Raw genomic sequence first — 19,740 nt, 5'->3', positions numbered from 1 at the left:
TGTCAACTTAGCACATTCTTGTGACTCCCGAGGAATGACCCTGCCTTCCAGCCTTAGGGTTGTATCTTATCTTCAAATGACAGCCTCAGAAAGGGCACTGCCTTCCTTTCTGTTATCTCACTTTAATTTCATCCAATTTTATACCTGCCGCTCAAAACTGGAGCAGAACTGCAGTGGGACAAGTCTTTTATTTCGGTATGCAATTTATGACTGGTTTTATTACTGCACTGAATGTAGTTTATTTTTCATGATGGGCCAATATTTGACTATATATGCCACTCTGAGGCAGTGTGCTCACCTCAAGCCCTTCAAAAGGCTGTTTTTTATGTTTGTCTCTCGTTTTAACTGCCCAGAAGCCTGCATCTTTACTACCCTGTCATACGAAAGGGCAGTATTTTTCCCAGCATTGCTTTATGGTCCAGCTATGGTTGCTCTATTAAATTCAGAAATTTTCAAGGAAAAAAAACCTGAACCCACTTGTCGCTGTGGCAAGCTAAGTTACGAGCTTGTCATGTCAGACAGTGGTGCCGTAAGCACGGTTACAAGTCATTCATGAGGGGTCTTCAGCTACTGTATACAGCAGCCTGAGAATATAATTGAATGAGCAGTTAATTGCCCTTGTCAGGGCCATAATTACACTGTTTATGAATCTCACTGGGCCCCTCTGGTGCTACAGCAATGATCTGGCCCATCCGTAACCAGGTCAGACTGGAAATGGGGTGTGTGGGCGCGCGTGTGTGTGTGTGTGGTTTAGTAGGATGAATCGGCGATGTCAGAGTGGATATAACCTAATTGTGGGCGTCCTTCCCAGGCCGCTGAATCCTTTGTACCCATCATGTTCGCACATGGACATGGCTGCAGTTCCCCTCGTCGCGTGGGCATCGCTGCACGTCAGCGCAGTGGCGCATCACCGTGCCATGTGTTGTGTCGGTGCTGGAACGCTCCCAGCTGGAGTTTAGGGACCAGAAGGACCCGGAACCTTGCCATTCGGATTCAACACTGTGCCAGAAACTGTTGCGGAGTCTGTTTGAGTCACGCACTCAAAATAGCCTTAGTTATTACCCTGCGTGTGTACGTGGGTGGGGATTCTCATCCCTGCTTCTCCCACTGGCCTAGGTCCCGTTGGGATAGGACTGCACAGATAACTGCACACCATTGGACTGCCCTGACCCATTACATTTACATTTATTCATTTAGCAGACGCTTTTATCCAAAGTGACTTCCAAGAGAGAGCTTTACAAAGTGCATAGGTCACTGATAATAACAACAAATAAAAACATTGCGGGTAGCCAAAACATGAAGCACATATTGTGAACAACCAAAATAAGTGCCAAAGGGAAGAACCATAAGAGCATGTAGTTAAACAAGTTACAATTAAACAACATGAATCACTATAAGTGCAAAACCATTAGTACTGGTCTCTGATCTGAACCCAGCAATGCAATCATCCAATCCCACCTTTCATCACACACACCGGTCATCACATCGGCAGGTCCTCCTTAACAAGATCATCAGCCAGCATTGATGACACGGCAGTACCCCCTCAAACATTCGTTCTTCCTACACTCGGGAGGAGCCATCCCATAATTGACCCTGCGTCTCCGGGGCGATGTCTTAGCACCTCTGACCAGCACCGCTGTGGTCAGTAGGACGTGGGGGGGGGGGGGGGGGGGGGGGGGGGGAGACCTGACATCCGCTCGTAGGCTGGCCTCAGCCTGGGGCTGTCGTGCTGTCAGCACCATGCCACACGACACGCTAAAGTCAGGGGGCTGTCAGCACCATGCCACACGACACGCTAAAGTCAGGGGGCTGTCAGCACCATGCCACACGACACGCTAAAGTCAGGGGGCTGTCAGCACCATGCCACACGACACGCTAAAGTCAGGGGGCTGTCAGCACCATGCCACACGACACGCTAAAGTCAGGGGGCTGTCAGCACCATGCCACACGACACGCTAAAGTCAGGGGGCTGTCAGCACCATGCCACACAACACGCTAAAGTCAGGGGGCTGTCAGCACCATGCCACACGACACGCTAAAGTCAGGGGGCTGTCAGCACCATGCCACACGACACGCTAAAGTCAGGGGGCTGTCAGCACCATGCCACACGACACGCTAAAGTCAGGGGGCTGTCAGCACCATGCCACACGACACGCTAAAGTCAGGGGGCTGTCAGCACCATGCCACACGACACGCTAAAGTCAGGGGGCTGTCAGCACCATGCCACACGACAAGCTAAAGTCAGGGGGGTTCAATATTATCCAGCACTGTGGGTCATCCCAATGGCAAGTGCTCGTGTACAGCACAGGGCCCCAAAGGCTTTGTTTGTTTTCGTAGCTGGAATGGTAGGGGGGGGAGGGATGTCAGCAGATAAGCGTGAGACCGCTCCCATAACCTGGTCCTCTGGTTTTCTTCTCCCTCCAGATATCCTGCAGTACTATCTGAGATGCAGCGTGGGTCAGATCAACCCCTTCCAGCAGGTATCTCATGCACACATTCAGGGTTTCAAATGGCACATACTGTCTTCACTTTGGGCAGCAGGATTAGCTTTAATTAGGCTTGTTTTGTACATGTTTGGTTCTTTCTCACAGTATTTGATGCATCTCCCCTTGATGCATCTCCCCTTGAGATGAATTGGTTAATCCCACATGACTAGATTAGAGTAAAAAAATTAATAATTCAGTATGTGTAATGAGTTAGAGAGGAATGCAATGTTGCCAATGTGTAATGTATTTCTTTTTTAATGCAAATATTCTCATTCATAACCTCATAATTGGTCACAGGAGTGCCTGCCAGACTAAACATGCTAATTAAATGCACCCTTTGGTCTGGAGGCATGTTGGTGATTAGCAGCCCATGTAAATGTGCATCTGCAGGCTGCTATCTCAGACTACCAATAGAAACCGACACAAGGCTCTGCAAAGTCCCATGTCTGACATGTTGTTCATCGGTAATAGTTCAACTGGCCTACAAACATCTGCCTGTCTTAATGTGTTGGATACTGACTTTATGACAATGCTCTGTTTAGACTCGTTAAAGAGTCATAAAGATAACGCTGATTAGTGTCGTTTAGGGGTCACAGAATAAGAATGGCCCCTTTTATCCAGCACGAGAGAGAGGAGATTCCATGATAGGCAAGAGAGAGACCGGCAAGAACAAGTTGTACATTTCCAGCCAGATGGATCATTAGCTTTTTTAGGGAGATTTAAAAATAGGACTGCGCAATCGTTACCTAGTCCATTTTAACTCTCCGTCTCAAATATTCATGTGATCTGAAGACCCAAAGACTCAACACGTGGCCTGCCTTTTAATGGCCTGTATATTTATTCTCTCGGCTTATGAATTTCTCAAACGGTTTGAGTGGTGCCCGAGCACAGACCAGCTATTGTTGCTCCGTCGGCGAGGAGAAGAGAATGACAGATCCATAATGCGAGCCAGCTACTGAACGTCACAGCCACAGGATACGCGTGTCCTTCCAGTCGATGAAGTGTTCAGGGGAGAGCCATCACCCTCCTTGGGAGGTAGGACAAGCGTTTGTCATCTCGGATCGATCGTTTGGACTGACCCCCCGTCTCTTGTCTTCCTTTGTTTGCAGAAGCTCTCGGGGAGCCACAAGGCCTTGGTGGAGATGCAAGATGATGTGTCTGAACTCCTCCGCTCGGCCACCAGAGAATACCCTCAAACCAAGGTGTGTCCTGAGACCGTCCGCTGAATAAAGACAGCTCACAGGGCTGATGTGGCAGCATGGGGCTCCCTTAGCGACACCACAAAAACCCTCCCCATCTCCATAGCGACACCCTCCCCATCTCCATAGCGACACCCTCCCCATCTCCATACGCCACTGTACCTCCTACCAACACGCTCCACCCGGTCCCTACAGGACACTGTACTGTTCTTTCTTTGGGCTTTCTCTATAGAGCCCCGCGTTATTGTCCAGGGCTGGCTATTCCACTGTGTGCACACAGGCACAAACGAGGGCTGACGTTTGGGAATGGCTGGAAAATAGAGAGGCACACTTCAGTAGTCCGGGCCTCTGTAGAGAGAAAGAGAAATGTGCTGAGTTCATGGAAACATTGACGTTGTAGGACGACCAGACACGTCTGACCTCTGCCAGCACACACAGCCTTCATACAGTATTCATTCATCTGAGGCACGCCACGGCCATCTTTGTTTGCTGCCATTGCAGTCCTTGGGATAAGAGTGCTTGAAAACAGTGTAACTGGAGACGTCTCCAAGCTTCACCTGCGCTTATTTGTACTTTTAGCCAAAGCACAAGCTCGGTTTATACTTTTAAGTAGGACACTAAGTACTTATTCCCATAACTCTCCCTGTCGTGCATTCTCTCGCACTGAGACACAGGCATGGTCTAATTTGGGGTGTTAAATGAAGGCCCGACCCTGTTTTTGAGCCTGTGTGTGCATCTGTGTTGCAGGGGAATCTGGAGCAGATCCAGGGGGTGCTGAACAGCACGGAGATCGGCCTGCACCAGCTCACCGCCTTGGTGGACTGTCGCAGCCTGCACATGGTGAGCCCGACCACACCGAGAGCCACGCCTAGCGAAGGGGGATGCTTGCGTGTGAACGCGCGTGTTGACTCCTGTCTGTAGCGTGGACTATTGGTGTTTACTATAGGGCCCCAGAGTGCATGGACTCCACATGTCAGCTGGGATATGACGACTCTGCGTGAGAGGTGGAGACGCTGGCCCGTGGAGCCGTTTGTGTGCTCCTCAATGGAGTCGCTCGCTCTGCCTGTGTGGAGAGGACTATCACGTTCCTGCACACGTGCATCTGGAGCCCGCTCAGATGGGCTTGGCTGCTCAGCCCTCCACCCTGGGCTGAACCCTCCATCCTGGGCTGAGCCTTCCACCCTGGGCTGAGCCCTCCACCCTGGGCTGAGCCCTCCACCCTGGGCTGAGCCTTCCACCCTGGGCTGAGCCCTCCACCCTGGGCTGAACCCTCCACCCTGGGCTGAGCCCTCCACCCTGGGCTGAACCTTCCATCCTGGGCTGAGCCTTCCACCCTGGGCTGAACCCTCCATCCTGCGCTCCTCAGCAGCTTTCTTATCCACTGTGGCAGTCTGAGTCATCAGCCTGTCAACCACCCAGCAGCCCCAGCTCTCGGCCTCCCCTCTCCTGGACTCCTGGCCACGTCTGCCGTCTGCCTCAGTGGGACCAGAGCCACCGTCCTAGCCGTCAGTCTGACTCACCCACCCCCCCACCCCCCCTCTCAGTGCTCAATGACACACAGAAACTGATCTTCCGGTGGTCTGACAGGAAGTTTTTTCTAGTCCGGATCGAGATCATAATACAGAGATGCTGTGTTCTCCCGTCATCCATGCTACAGTACAGCAGACAGTCTGTCCCCCCCCCCCCCCCAAACAAGACAGGGATTGGGAGAGCTGTATCATTAAATAGTCATGTCTCTGCCAGCTTGTGGAGCAAAGGTATCGCTGCACTGCCCGGCCCTGTGGAACATTCGAGCCTCGGGAAGCAGCTGTTTGCTTTCCCACGTTCGTACACAACTTCCTCTGGCCGTGGTTGGCTTCGGGCTGAATAAGGATGTTTGTGTCCGCTGACATATTTAGGATTTGTCAGACATACCGTCTTTCTCGGTTTCCCATGATTGCATAAAGATGCTCTGTACAACAGGACCTTATACCCATTCAACAGATGCATTCGTCCAAAGCGACGTACAAAACGGGGCTAATGGACAGTACAGCAGAAAATCAAGGATCCGATAGTTTGCATCGTTAGGGATTGTAAAGTCCCAACAGTATTTTGGTGGTTGGAGTCAAGGAATGCTCTAGTGGAACTACATTGTTTGGACCTTTAGCAGGTTCATTGTGCTGGGGGCTGATGATGTACTGATGTGTATTCTCTCTCTCTCTCTCTCTCTCTCTCTCTCTCTCTCTCTCTCTCTCTCTCTCTCTCTCTCTCTCTCTCTCTCTCTGTCTCTGTCTCTGTCTCTGTCTCTGTCTCTGTCTCTGTCTCTGTCTCTGTCTCTGTCTCTGTCTCTCTCTCTCTCTCTCTCTCTCTCTGTCTCTCTGTCTCTCTGTCTCTCTGTCTCTGTGTGTGTGTATGTTGCAGGACTTGGTCCAGGCCATGACAGGCCTGTGTTACGACGGGCTGGAGGGCCTCATCTACCTGGTGCTGTTCTCCTTCATCACAGCCCTCATGTTCAGCTCCATCATCTGCAGTGTGCCCCACACATGGCACGGCAAGAGGTGAGCCTCGCCCCCCACCCCTCCGTCCCTCACCCCTCCGTCCCCCCGCCCAGACAGCACCAGGCCCGGAGGGGCTCCACGCCAGCCGACAGCCGAGCGAAAGACGTCAACAGAAAAGCAGGAGCGGTTATTTGAAACATCGGGGGTGACATCGGGGGGGGGGGTAGAGAGAGTGCCGATTTCACCGTCGCTTCCGCTCGGGCTCTTCACACGTTGGAGGATGACTCAGAGGCGCTTGTGTAATAGCCTGTAGGCGCTCTGCCTCAGTGGTGTTTCTATGAAGCTGTTGTTAATCTGCTGATGAGTGTGTTGAGCAGAGCCAGTTTGGGTCCTATTGTAGCTGTCAGAAGGCTGGCGGTGCTCCTCTCTGGGCCACAGCCAGGGGGCTCCAGCTGTTTCCCCCCCAATCATTTCCTGTTATCCCTCTCCTTAATCGTGCCACGCTCGGTCGAGCGAGGCCCCTGTGGCGCGAGCTGGAGGGCTTCTGGGGTGGTGGTGTTTGGGATCGGTCTCATTTCTCGCTTTCCCCCGTGCTGTCAGAAAGGGTTAGGATGCCGTGGGAGAGAGCAGGAGAGAGACCTCTCCGTGCTGGGGCCCAGGCTCCTCTGGGTGTGTGACCAGCACTGCTCTGAGACGGACCTGGGTTGCACTCAGCTAGACTCCCAGCTAGCACAGCCCCAACCCGCTCTGTAACGCACCAAGCCAGAGGAGGTTGATATTCCAGCGTCAGATGAATATTTGAGTGTTGGTGTGAAGGTACCTCCTGAGAAGTGTTAGACGTGCAAGTTTAAGACGCATCGGAGAGTCGCGTTTCACTCGTGTTGTTGGTCCGTCGCGTTTGTGTCGTCGGTTTGTTACCGATCCATGGTCGCTTCGCTCTGTCATCTGATGTGTGCTTCGCTGCACAGGATGGAAATCAATGATGTCATCGTTTTGCACAGGGATGTCCTCTAGATGACCACTAGGGGGAGACAGGCTCCACTGAGTTTTTCTGTTCGTCCTCCATGTGCCACTTTTGACTGTCTTTGTTTTATACCGAATTTCTCAAGCCTAGTGGTTTGGGTGCAATAACTCACTGAGCTTATAATGTGAAATATTTCATTTAGACCTTATTAAGCACTAAAAACTGCTGTTACATGAAAGTCAGTGAGCCGGTGCCTCTGGTGCCAAAATCTATTATTTTCATTCTCTTGTGGAAACAGAATCAATTACCATTTGATCAGAACCCTGTTTTATTCCTTCTACCTTAGCAGACACAGAAGCTCACACATCAAAAAGGAGATCGTTCCATCCGTCTTTCACCCACAGAATTTCCAAAACCCACTTTCAGGCACAGAAGAAATAGAATCGAAACGTGACCGTGAATGAATAGAAAAACGTGACCGTGGTTTGGCTTGCTCTCTGCCACTTCCTCAACAGCGGCACGGAACAGGGCTCCCCCTGGTGGAGAAGTCTCACGGTGCGCCTCACTTGTGTTTTTCTCAGGACCGAGGAGGACAGCGAGGAGGAGTCCATGGCCCACGGAGGCCGTCAGAACCACGACAACCTGTACCGGGTGCACATGCCCAGCCTGTATAGCTGTGGCAGCAGCTACGGCAGCGAGACCAGCATCCCCGCCGCCACGCACACCGTCAGCAACGCCCCCGTCACCGAGTACATGTACGTCAACACAAACATGTCACTTCCTCCCGGGGAGAGGTGCCAGGCGGAGGTGCGGGGCGCTCTGTTAGTGGGCCACCCCCCCCAGTCCCTGAGATGGTGTTGACTGAGCGAGGCCAGGGCTGCGGAGAGAGGAATGCGAGAGAACACGTGACCAAGGCGCCGCGCTCCGCCCGGTGGGGGGGGGGGGGGGACCCCTGAGACGAGCCGTGCTCTCCCAGAGAGGGTCGGGTTCTGCCGGACAACTGCAGCTGTTCCCGTCCAGCTGTGGCTCCTTTGAAACCCAAGGACCTCAGCCTTATGAATGGACCTCTCGGGATTAGGGGAGGGGGTTGGGGAGGGCAACTCAGATTTGGGGGGGGAGGGGGGGGCAGCAATGAATGGTGGGATCAGTGTTTTTGCACGAGCCCTCAAGGGTTTTAGACACTCTCAGAACAGAAGTGGATGTCAGGGTTTTGATGCGCTCATGCGGTGAACAGTTCTGATCTCTGTCTCTCGGTGAAGGGTGTATTTGGAACGAGGACCACCTCCATCACCTGACCTCACTTTCCCCTGTTTGTTTTGACAGGACCCAGAATGCCAACTTCCAGAACCCCCGCTGTGAGAACACTCCCCTGATTGGGCGGGAGTCCCCCCCTCCCTCGGTAGGTTTCAACTCGACAGAGCACAGACTCAGTACACACTCTGATCCACCGATCTCCTCCCCTGAGGAGTCATTTGTCAGCGTCTCGTGAGGAAAGGGTCACGACTGACGCCGTGAGTCGAGCTTGGCTGTGCTAAACGCTCCTACTATGTGTCGTTTGGAATCCGCTCCTGTATGTTTCATGCGGTGTTATCTGTCAACAAAGCCAGGCGTAAACCTTGAATGTCTGCCAATGCGTCTTTCACTGACTACTCTTCTTTGCCTTTTTATCGTTGAGGAAGAGCACTGTCATTGTTTTACCTCAGAGTACAGACACTGTCCATTTTCTTTTCTTTCATTGTTTTGTTGAGTTTCACCTCACTATGGGTTGATAAGGAGCCGTTCTTCCTCTTGAAGACCTGCGTTCTATAACTGCTTGTTGTTCTCAAGTAAACAGTCGGCCATCTTAAACCAGACTTGTGTCTTTATTGTAGTGTTAGATATGTTAGCCGGGTTCTTAGTATTCCTCGACGCAAAGAAATTGATTTGGGGAAAAGGATGTTTGACGAAATTCTATGTCAGCGCGCGTAGAATTGGAATGCTGTTTCTTTAGTTAGCGGACCGTTTGCAAGTCAAGTGTGGTTGCGTAGAAGCGCTAGGTAGCTGTAGAAGCGCTAGGTAGCTGTAGAAGCGCTAGGTAGCTGTAGTAGTAAGCAGGCAGGCTGCATGTTGTGAGTGGACCTCAGTTCCTCCATGACCCAGTTCCTCTGGGCGTGGATCCTGTTCCCTCCTCAAGCCCGGCTTAGAGCCCCCATTCCTCCCGCCCCCCGTCCCCACCCCCCACCCCTTCCCGCCCTCCCCTGGTGTCCGTGTGTCTGCCTGGACCTAGACGCTGCTCTGTGTATCTTCTCTATACTCTCTCTTGTCGTTGTGTTCTTCTCTGCCAAACCCACACAGTTGTATTTGACTGCCACGGACAGTCACGGCCATCACAGCTGGCAGTTAAAGCCCTCGGAGAGTTCAAGATCGTTTTGGTAACCTCGTCCGCTATGCTAAAAGGTACAGAACATGCCCCACACCTCCACCTACTGGCTTGTGTAAACCCCTAAACCGACTCTGCTCCCTCCCTCCCTGCCTCCCACCCACCCACAGCAAACCAACGCTTCCCCCCAATTCCCCTTCTCTCTCACGTGTCACACCTCCTTCCTCTTGTTTGTCCCTGAAGCCCAGGCCAGCATGCTCTCCTCTCCCCCCCCCCCCCCAAGCACTGCAGATGTTTCAGCTGGAAGATGTAGTCCTGCCTTCTGCTCCATGATTACTGACTCTGTAAAGCCTTCAACCTCGCCACAGTTTTGGTGGTATCCATTTGAAATGAACATGCTCTCTAAAAGAGTGTAATATGCCCAAAAATAATACTCCAAAGGTTCTGGCGTGGATGGACATGGTAGCAGGTGACCTCTTTTAGGTGGTCAGAGATTAGTTCTCGAGCCAGTTTGTACAGAGCATTGTCTAGTTTGAGTGTTTTCCAGGGCTAGCTCTGTCATGGGCCGATCGTTTTCCTCATCTCTTGGCTTTGAGAGTGTACTGTAGTCAGTCAGACGGTACTGTAGACTAGGTGAAGCGTGTCCACAACCCCTTAGTACGAGGCCTGTCATCAGTAATATGGAATCGGCAGCCTAAACCTTTACCGATCTGGATTATGATCTCTGGCAAGGAGTTAGCACATATCTGTGTCCGTTTGGACTACAGCACATATTGGCTAGACGTGTTTTAGTGCTTTAGTGTTAGCGTTGTAGTCGTTTTGCTCACATTTCCTCTCACAGAACATGGACTGTAAATGCACGTGGGTTTGTGTGTGTGTTCCTCCCTTTGCAACAACTATATGGTGCTGTACACAGATGTGACTGGACAGCCAGGCCCAGTAGGTCTTTGTCTGAAGACCAGTTCGTTCTTAGACTACTGGGACTGGATTGTATGTATTCCTAGCAAAATCCCAAACCAGGCCTGCATAGCACAGCACTAGGCTTAACCATCATCAGTAATCATGTAATCATTACTGGTAAGTATTAAATATTTTGTTTAATCAAAAAATTTTAAGCCACAAAGATTTTTTATTTTGTACAATCCGACATTAGCCATCATTTGTTATTCTTACATTGTTAATCCAAAATTATGTTGGCTTGAGCATCATATTATTTGTCAAGTTGCATTTAAAAGCCAACCTGAGGTGAGTAATGTTTTCTAAAGATATTCAGAGAACAAGTTGATCCTTACTGTCCACAACAGACTGGCCAAATGACTGAGGGTGATTTGATCGCAACACAGTGATGCAAGTGCCATGATCAAACTGGAACTGGATCCATCCTATGTACATTAGAAACATGCTAGCATACAGTATGTTGCAACTCGGCATGAATGACTGCCACCCTGAATGCACACTGCACTGCACTGCACTGCAAAGTTCAAGATTCAAAAGTCCTGTTGGAGCTTTTGAAACTAGCACTGCTTCTTTTGCCACTGTCCTAAAGGGGCCTCGGGTGTGTTCCGTCTGTGGCTGCAGTCTAGCTGTGAGCAGTTTCTCCAGTCCTCACAGCTACACTCATGCTTTTGCCTGTGTTTTTCTACGATGTAGTTTTTCACTTAAACCTACGTGCATTAGGAACGTTATAGTATGTCGATATGGAACTGATATGACTCAACCTGATTCCATTGTGGGTCGTTAAAGCTCCTTTCTTGTATTGTCTCAACAGTACACTTCCAGCATGAGGGCCAAGTACCTGGCCAACAGCCGCCCTGACCCCAGCCGCCCTGACCCCAGCAACCCCTCCACACACTGAGACCCTGGGGAACTTCAGCCACCCACAGACCAGCAACATGGAACCACTCTGCCCCTGGATCCCCCCCCCCCCCCCCCCCCCCCTTTAAAACCCGCCTTTGTGACATCACAGCATCCCTCCTCCAATCCACTGCCTAGATCTGCTTTTCTCTTTACCACTGGTCGTCCCCCCCCCCCCCACACCAGCTTCAACCAGACAACCAAATCTGTCTTTGATGTTTGTGCGTGATAGCAGAGTTGAAACAGAACATTTTCATGTACTGTAAATAGCGCTGTCGTCATAAACGTTTTCAGATGACTGGCCTAAGACCGGAGCAGCTCGTCACTGCGGAAGGCTGTCCCCTGACGTGAGGTTGGGAGACTGGCTGGCTACCATCACCGCCTGGCCTCCTAGCAAAGACACCCACTCTGTGGCGCTGGGAACAGTGAAGAAGCCTGATGGAATCTAGGTCTTCTTCCTCAGTACACAAACACTCATTTTGAACATTGTAACGTTGCATGTGTCACTATTCTTTATAACAACATCACTTTTTTATTTTTTATTATCGTCTGCCAACTATGGGGTCCTGTTCAGTTTGACATGGTTTGATCTTGTCAATGTTTACGCCTGCAAACCACTGTTTTGGATGCAGTGAGAGTAGTGAAGGAGACAACTCACTGGGTTTATTGTACGTACCCTGGACTCAAATTCCAATTAATGACCTGTTTTCTTTCCAAGTTGATTAATTCCGAGTCTTATTCAACAGCCGGTGAACAGTCATTTAAACTGCCATGGTTGAGATGAGGACTATGGAAGTCCCCCTTAGATCAACTACACTAGCACTGATTAGTATAGGTTGGGGTCGATGAAATATGTTGCAAAGTACTGTACTCTTCTATTACTGTGGGGATGGTGTAAGAAAATGCCTTACACAAAGCTAGGGAAAGGCAGAGGAACCTACTGTTCCCTATCACTTTAAAACCAACTGGAATAGTAAGGTATGCTCCAAGCACTGTTCCTCAAGGGATGGTTGTACCACAACAAAACTATCAGATGTGGTCTATCAGACCACGTCCAGTGTTTACGAAGCGTTCCGTGGGTTGACTGCTGCCGCTGCAGCATCGCGGTTCCTCATGTCCTCCTGCTCTCTGGAAGATCTGGGACACAGCCGGTAGAGTACCTGCTCGGTGACAACACGGCTATGAGTAGCCTTCTCCACTCTCTTGTTATGCATCGTGTCTGAATTGAATCATATCACTTGGATACACTTTCTACATTGCACACCGGTCTGTCATCTACCCTGACAGATGTTTGCTTGTCATCATGTTTTTGTCTTCAGTCAGTCTGACTGTATGTGGGACCAGTAATCTTTTAGCATAGCAAAGCCTTACAGGGTTGTGACTTGTAGTGGCTGGGACCTCTAAACCCATGTACTAGTTAGATCTCTCCCTGTGACTGTCTCTCCTCCGGGAGACATTATACTATTGCAGTTGTTACGCCATCATTCCACATGATTTACTGCATGGATTTTTAACTGGAGCGATTGCGGTGAAACTGGAGCTGGTTTGCAATTCAAGTGTCTGCTTTTGGATGATGTGAAGTGAAGAGAGAGAAGGTGGCCTCCATGGTGACTCCCTGGCCCCCTGCTGAATACCACAAGCCGCTCAGGACTGGGAACTTCCCTTCCAGGATGAATTTTAGACACGGGGCTTATATGATGGACCAATTCCTCTCATTTCGAGACTTGTTTGTTTTTTGGGGGGGGACAGACAAAGGACACTTTCTTTCTTTTTTTTACCGATGGAAGCACAAACCTTTCTGTATACGAGCGAGGTATGGTTCCTGATTACTTAGACGCTGAACCACAGACGAACAGAAGAAGAAGCTCGGTGTTTCTGTGGTGAGCCAACCTCTTACCCTGTTGGAGATCAGTTGCTGTTCTGATCTTTATTTGCCAGGTGTGCCAGCTTTTGGTGCGTTTGCCCACCCAGACAATGTTCGTCTGGGAAATTCTCCTCTTTAGAAAACGACGCGTGTCAGCGCTGTCCACAGGAGGCCAATGGAGAGTGGTTCTAGCAGGCTTGAAACAGAGGACGGTGATGCCAGACAGATTTTGACCACTTTTCTCTCCCGCGAGAGCGTCCTGCTCTCAGGGGGCGTTGCGTCTCCCTCCTCCTAAAGCATGACGACCCCTTCATACGTGGAGTGATCTCTTGTTGTCTGTACTACTGCCGCTTCTCTTGGCTTCTCTTAGTCCTGTTTCGTGATCCGTATGAGAGGTGTGTTTTCAGACTGTGCCAATAACCAAACACAACACCATAGCTTTTACTAGATCTACTTTTTCAATGTCTTCACTTAGGCCTGTTTGTACAGTTCACAGCACTGGGTTGCCTGAGCAATCAAATGAGGAAATGAGCCCAACATTTTTTTTTATGATACTTGTTTTAAGCTCTGTGTAAAAGACCATTTATTATAGTGATGCAATTTACTGTTTTTTAGTAGTCATATTTTCTCTGTTAATACTGTTATGCAAGACCAATGTAAACTAAAACAAAAGGCGTTTTTTGACTTTTCCTTTTTGCAATCACATTGCAATTTTAATTTTGCTTACGTTTTAAATAATTTCCATTGATTTGTCTTGAAGTTTCATTGCATCTTTTATTGCTTATAGACTTTCTAGCAAGCACAATGTTGTTTACTTTATGTGAATACAAGTAAATAGTTTTGGTCTTTCATTGCTTTGTTTTGATAAAATCTAATTATAGGTTTGCTCATTGTTTTTATATATATTATTTTTGGCAATAACTAAAATATTGTACATGTTAAACCTGTGGTTTTATTGAGCTTGAACTCAGTGTTTTGAAATAAACCAATCTTAACTGTTGAAAACGTCCTTACATTTTCATTTAAGTAGTTAATTCAAAGATGACTGTTTAGAGGTATGTACAGTGGACAGGGTATTTGTAGGGGTATTTCAACAAGCAGGCTGCGCAGTTTGCTGACGTGCTGCTGAGGAACACTAGGTAGCAGCACAGCTACACCGCTCTGCTTTGCTCTGCTCCGCTTTGCTCTGCTTCGCTCTGCACGCTGCTCGTATCTATGCAGTCATCATGGTTGTGTAACTATAGATGACTGACAGTATTTTTTAAGATGAGTTTTTGAGATTGCACATTTGACCATATACTTTTACCAAAAAATCCTTTTGCTTTAAGTCTGCTTGGACCTTTAGGCTAGGATGTGTTCTGGAGGAGAAGGCTTGCCTTGTGTTTGACCTCACTGGGTTCACTGCAGGAGAGAGGTCAGTGTCACCATCAGGCCAGAAGTTTCATATTGTCTCGTTCCTGTGGACCGCCGGCCAGCTGCTGCCGTCAAGACTGGCCGTCTGCTCAAGGGAATTGGAAGGATGGGTTGGAGCATGACCCTGTCTTCCTCTGCACAACATAGCTGTGTATTCATACAATATGGTATGCCATTCCATTATAACCACATAACATCTAAACCAATGACTATACCCTTTTAGATCCACCCAGTTGATCTGGTCTCCTCTGGTATAGTTGAACTACTAAACAATTAAAACGTTTTAACTGTGGATAAACAGAGTCCTGTTTCACCCAATGAGGCAGACAGAGTTTTATAAATGGACCGGACATGTATTTCGCAAAACAGGGTGCTAATACAATTTCACAGTCTTACTCCTGAGGAAATGAATTTACTCCCCATTCTTGGTCTGAAGGAATGCATTGCTAATTCTTTGAGGTGGAAGGCTGAATAGCCGGGTGAGACGGTGCCAGGGCCCTCTGACCCCCAGCAGACACTTCCTGAGTCTGGCCGGGCACGCTGCCAGGCCCTGGTGCCACGGCCGGGCCCTGGAGGACGCTAATAGAACCCTGGGTTCTCTCTTGAATTCTAAGCAGCTGCATGACAGGAGAACAGAAGCCCCGGCGATGGAGGTTTCTCCCTTGATGCATGAAAAGTGAGGGGAAGTGATGCATGAAAAGTGAGGGGAAGTGATGCGTGAAAAGTGAGGGGAAGTGATGCGTGAAAAGTGAGGGGAAGTGATGCGTGAAAAGTGAGGGGAAGTGATGCATGAAAAGTGAGGGGAAGTGATGCGTGAAAAGTGAGGGGAAGTTGCAAATCAATGTCGGCGTTCGTTGACACCGTGGCTCCTCTTATCTTTCGTTCGGTCCGTCAACGCGTGGTGACTGATTTCTTAAAGTGAGCAGTAAACGCAGGCCTGCGGCCGTCATTGTTTTCCAGGTCTTTGGAGACTCCTGCCAGGCACATTGTGCTGCAAGCCTTTTGTGGTGGGGGGGGGAAGGGTGGGAGGGGTAGGGGGTGTCAAGGAGACAGGACATGTAGCTTGTCTCCTTTGTGGTAGGGCTCAAAGGAGAGGCAGCTGTATCCTGGGTGTGTGTCCCCCTGTTATTCACACCCCAGCAACTCCTTTCCTCACACCAGTCAGGGGGAGCCCACACCCATTGAGGACTGGTGAGGCTGGCCTGTTGCCCCCTCCCTCACCTATTTTCTTCTCTTTTTTTTTTTTACTTCATGGTTGTGTCGAAAACCAGTCATTTTAGAACAAGCATCCACATTGATGTGTGGCTGTTAACTTTTCCAGAGCCCCCCCCCCCCCTTCTCCCACAGTTCCTGTCTGCACTATTCAGACTTTTCACAATGATAGAAAGCATATCCCTTTTCTTTGCTCCAGTTAGGGGGTTGTTACATCCTTGGCAACCCAATGTCATGATCCACTGGTTGCTCACCACCTCCATGGTAACAGCGTGAAAGGTAGAACTCAGAGGCATTTCAAAACACAATAATGTTTCCACATTGCACATGTACAGTAACAACGACCACTTAAATGGTAACTGGTATAAATCAATGTACTAGGTTAAACTGAATTGCGCAATGTGTTTATATTTTGATGCACATATGATGACGTGTCATTGCCAAGAGATTTGCATGGGTTTGAACTGACTGTCAATCAAATACAGCACCTGTTTTGTGGATCAACATCAATGGACTGGCAAAAGTGAGGCCAAAAAAGCCATAATTTGCATATGTTTTGCATCCCATGAACTGATGTCTCACTTGCAATTTTTTTTTTTTACGGAAACCAGTTTATCTAGAGGCAGTTTTGTGCACGTTAGCACCATAGGCCATCCAGGACAGCTGTCGAAAGGTTTCCTCTCCCATAAATCCTTGGCATATGAACCCTACAGCAATGATAGCATCCAGATACCGATCTCTACTGTAACTGGGCCTATTAATGAGGGGCCATGCAACACCAGCAGCATCTGGTGGAAGAAGACACTGAGAGGATGAACAAGACCACATGCTAAATACACAAACTAACTGAAGGTGTTAGCAGAGTTTTCTTTTCACCATGACATTTACATTTAGTCATTTAGCAGACGCTCTTATCCAGAGCGACTTACAGTAAGTACAGGGACATTCCCCCGAGGCAAGTAGGGCAAAGTGCCTTGTCCAAGGACACAGCGTCATTTTTCACGGGGAAATCAAACCGGCAACCTTCAGATTACTAGCCCGATTCCCTAACCGCTCAGCCACCTGACTTCTATTACGAGTGCTTACTATGATACAGGGCTGAAAAATCAAAGAAGTTGAAGAGACATGTTCAGTTTAGATGAAGTGGGCTGGTGCTCTCTCAAACTCACAGTGGCACTTCTCCAAGACGAGAGACGTAAAAGCCAGTACAAAGCCTGAGCAAATATGGTAACACTGAAGTTCAACTCTTTATTGTTCCGATATGTGATACCTGGATTATGGTAAACTCTCTCTTCTCAACCCCTTTAGAGCACATGTTGAGGATTAGGAGTTTCAGACAGTTGCTGTGAAAGCTCCCACTGGGGCTGCAGGATTGTCTCGCCGCTGCTAATCCCACAGACAACATGGCCTGTTAATTGGAGACTGGCTGATATGGCAAGGAAAGCCATAGTGACAGCGTGCAAGTCACCGCCATCTCTGTAATCCCCCCGCGCTCTGTGGAATGTTCGTCTCTGGCAATCGGTCCTCGTTGGGAGCCGGCCATACCTTACCAGATTGTGCCGGGATTCATCATCACTGAAAGTCTCTTAATCCCCACCACCTCCCTTCCTGCTCCATGCATTCCTTCAGCAGAGCATTATCATGTTACAGATACATAGTCAGACACAGAGCTCCATTCAGGATTTTCAGTGCCTAAGATTGGTCAGGAAGCACCTATTCTAGTTCCAGTGTGGAATTTGACACGTTTGAGCTAGCAGTGTGAAGTGAGGTGGACGAAGAAACACCTCAATGTTGGTTTTTCTTATCAGCAGGACACAGACCTGGTACATCACCAATCAGAAGAGTTTCCTTTGTCTGTGACAGCATGGAAACCCTTTCTATGGCCTGGAAGTTTCATCAGCAAATGGAAACAATGGAGATAACCAGATAAAAACAACTGGAGGTTCTCGTTGCAATTTGTGCCATAAAATTGCCTTTGGAAGAAATGTGTATATATTTCATATGATTTAGATTTAGTTGATTCATGAACTCTTTTAGCAAGACTTAATGTTATGTTTTGGTGGCCCATCATACACATCCTCAAGTAGGATCTTACCGCGTGTATAAAGACAGGAAGGACTGTCTGGGAAACTGCTAAACATGCACTCTCTTGTCCCTCTGAAGTGGAGGAGAACCAGTCAAAACATATAAAAGCTCCAGCTATGTGTGTGTTTAAAGTACTCATGAATTGATGTCAACTTCATGGGAGTTTGTACTGCTGACTGTCATTAAAAGGGTGGCAAGCAAGATACTTCATTATATATTACCACAAGTCTGGTAAGAATGGTCATTCCGTAGACAGCTGGAATCAAAGACAGGCAACGGTGTGAAAAAAAAGGATGGTGGCTCCTTATGAAGTCTTTCTAGTTGGTCATTCAACACACAGCAGCCCCCTGCAGTTTAGACTACAACATGTCCTGCTGCTGTCTGGAGATAGTGACACAGGGCGGTTTACGTGGCGTGGCATCCTGTTGTTGCTCACTGATAACCATCTCACCAGTTAGATGTTTGACTGTTATTTGTCACCTGCTGAACATTTTCACACTTCTGTCCTGTTACTCTTTCCTCTCGTAATTTAAAGTTCATTTTGATAAGATTTGTGTGGGAGGCTGATTATCTGTGCTGGGGGACTGTCACTGAAGCTTCTTAGCAGCTGAAACAAATTAGTAGAAAAAACATCGAAACCACAAACCATAATCATAGTTTTTGACTGGTAAGATGTTGTGGGAAAACTTACAGTCAGCAATGTGCCAGAAGTTTAGTCTGAAACACACACATCAGTTATCACAACCTTTTTATGTCCTGTTATGTTGTGGCATGTGTAATGGCAACTTGCGTCCAAAATCTTTCTGCAGACTTGAAATGGACGGGAAATGTTACGCAGACCTGTTCAAACAATCCAAATGGAAACCTAATCCATGTCACCAATGACTGATGGTTTAGCGGTCTCCGTTTTTACTCAACCTGCAAACCAGAGGAAGAACAGTATTCCTCTTTGGCACTGCACCCATGGGAAAACGAATACAAGGTTTTAAGTATATAAACCCTTGAACAATCATGTGGTAAGACACGGATGTACCCACATCATACCATTGATACATTAGGATCAAGACCACTTTGATATCTTCTCATGGAAAACAAAGGTTTTACATGCATAATAAACCATGAGTGTGTTGGGTAATGAGATGTAATCTGGCTTGGACTTGTCTGTGACTCACTCCAGACGAGTCTAGGATTTAACTGTCAGAGAGACAGATGTTCTGGATGACTGGGCCTAGTATCTCAGATAGGACCAAACTCAAGTGCAGTTTCATGGTCTATAGCACATACAGTACAGCCTATATCATCTTCCACAAGTCCTGTGTTTGTTACTGTGTGTAAGAGTGTGGGTGTGGAGGGGTGAGCATTTCCGTCAGACTAATGACATGTCACATAGAGATAACAACTTCAATTGAATGAGGATTGTTACACAAGCTATTTCTGTTGCATGCCATGGTTCCTGACTATTTATTTTCTCTAACGATTTGCTATTGCAACAATGTCCTTTCCCATACCCAATGTTGTAGAATAATAAATACAGTCTGAATGAGCTGACGGTTTTAAGTGTGCGCTATTAGCGTTACAATTTAGCTCCTGGACCCAGGCCAATATCTCAGCCTGCCTCATGTGGAGACTGTGTATGCCAAAATGCACTGTTGAAAGCAGGAGGAGAGTAGTGGACACAAGTGTTTGGGCATTAGCATTTCTATTTAACCCCTTCTCTTCACACTGATGTTGAATGTGATGCATAGTGTTCTGAGGGATACCAATCTACTGTAAAATGACCATAATGTCCGTGTTTATGTAAATAGGATTATGTTCACTTATCCCATT

At 48.3% G+C, this 19,740-nt stretch overlaps 1 protein-coding gene across 2 annotated transcripts in view; it reads left to right on the top strand.

The window, feature by feature from the left end:
* Positions 1-13,182, top strand: part of ttyh3a (tweety family member 3a) — a 28,542-nt gene extending 15,360 nt beyond the window's left edge. Inside the window, exons 8-15 of one of the 2 annotated variants that reach the window (XM_047037595.1) lie at positions 2,425-2,480; positions 3,596-3,688; positions 4,433-4,525; positions 6,086-6,222; positions 7,708-7,881; positions 8,450-8,525; positions 9,461-9,562; positions 11,254-11,337. In XM_047037595.1, coding sequence (XP_046893551.1) covers positions 2,425-2,480; positions 3,596-3,688; positions 4,433-4,525; positions 6,086-6,222; positions 7,708-7,881; positions 8,450-8,525; positions 9,461-9,541 — 710 coding nt within the window. In that variant the 3' untranslated portion in view covers positions 9,542-9,562; positions 11,254-11,337. Of the gene's footprint in view, positions 1-2,424; positions 2,481-3,595; positions 3,689-4,432; positions 4,526-6,085; positions 6,223-7,707; positions 7,882-8,449; positions 8,526-9,460; positions 9,563-11,253 lie in introns of both variants that reach the window. The other variant, XM_047037594.1, reaches the window with a different exon arrangement.
* The last annotated feature ends 6,558 nt before the right edge of the window (positions 13,183-19,740 follow it).

The sequence above is a fragment of the Hypomesus transpacificus genome, chromosome 17 (assembly GCF_021917145.1).
Source record: "Hypomesus transpacificus isolate Combined female chromosome 17, fHypTra1, whole genome shotgun sequence".
NCBI classification, from domain to species: domain Eukaryota; kingdom Metazoa; phylum Chordata; class Actinopteri; order Osmeriformes; family Osmeridae; genus Hypomesus; species Hypomesus transpacificus.
Note: the sequence above shows the minus strand (reverse complement) of the source record. Positions and strands in the feature narration are given on the sequence as shown.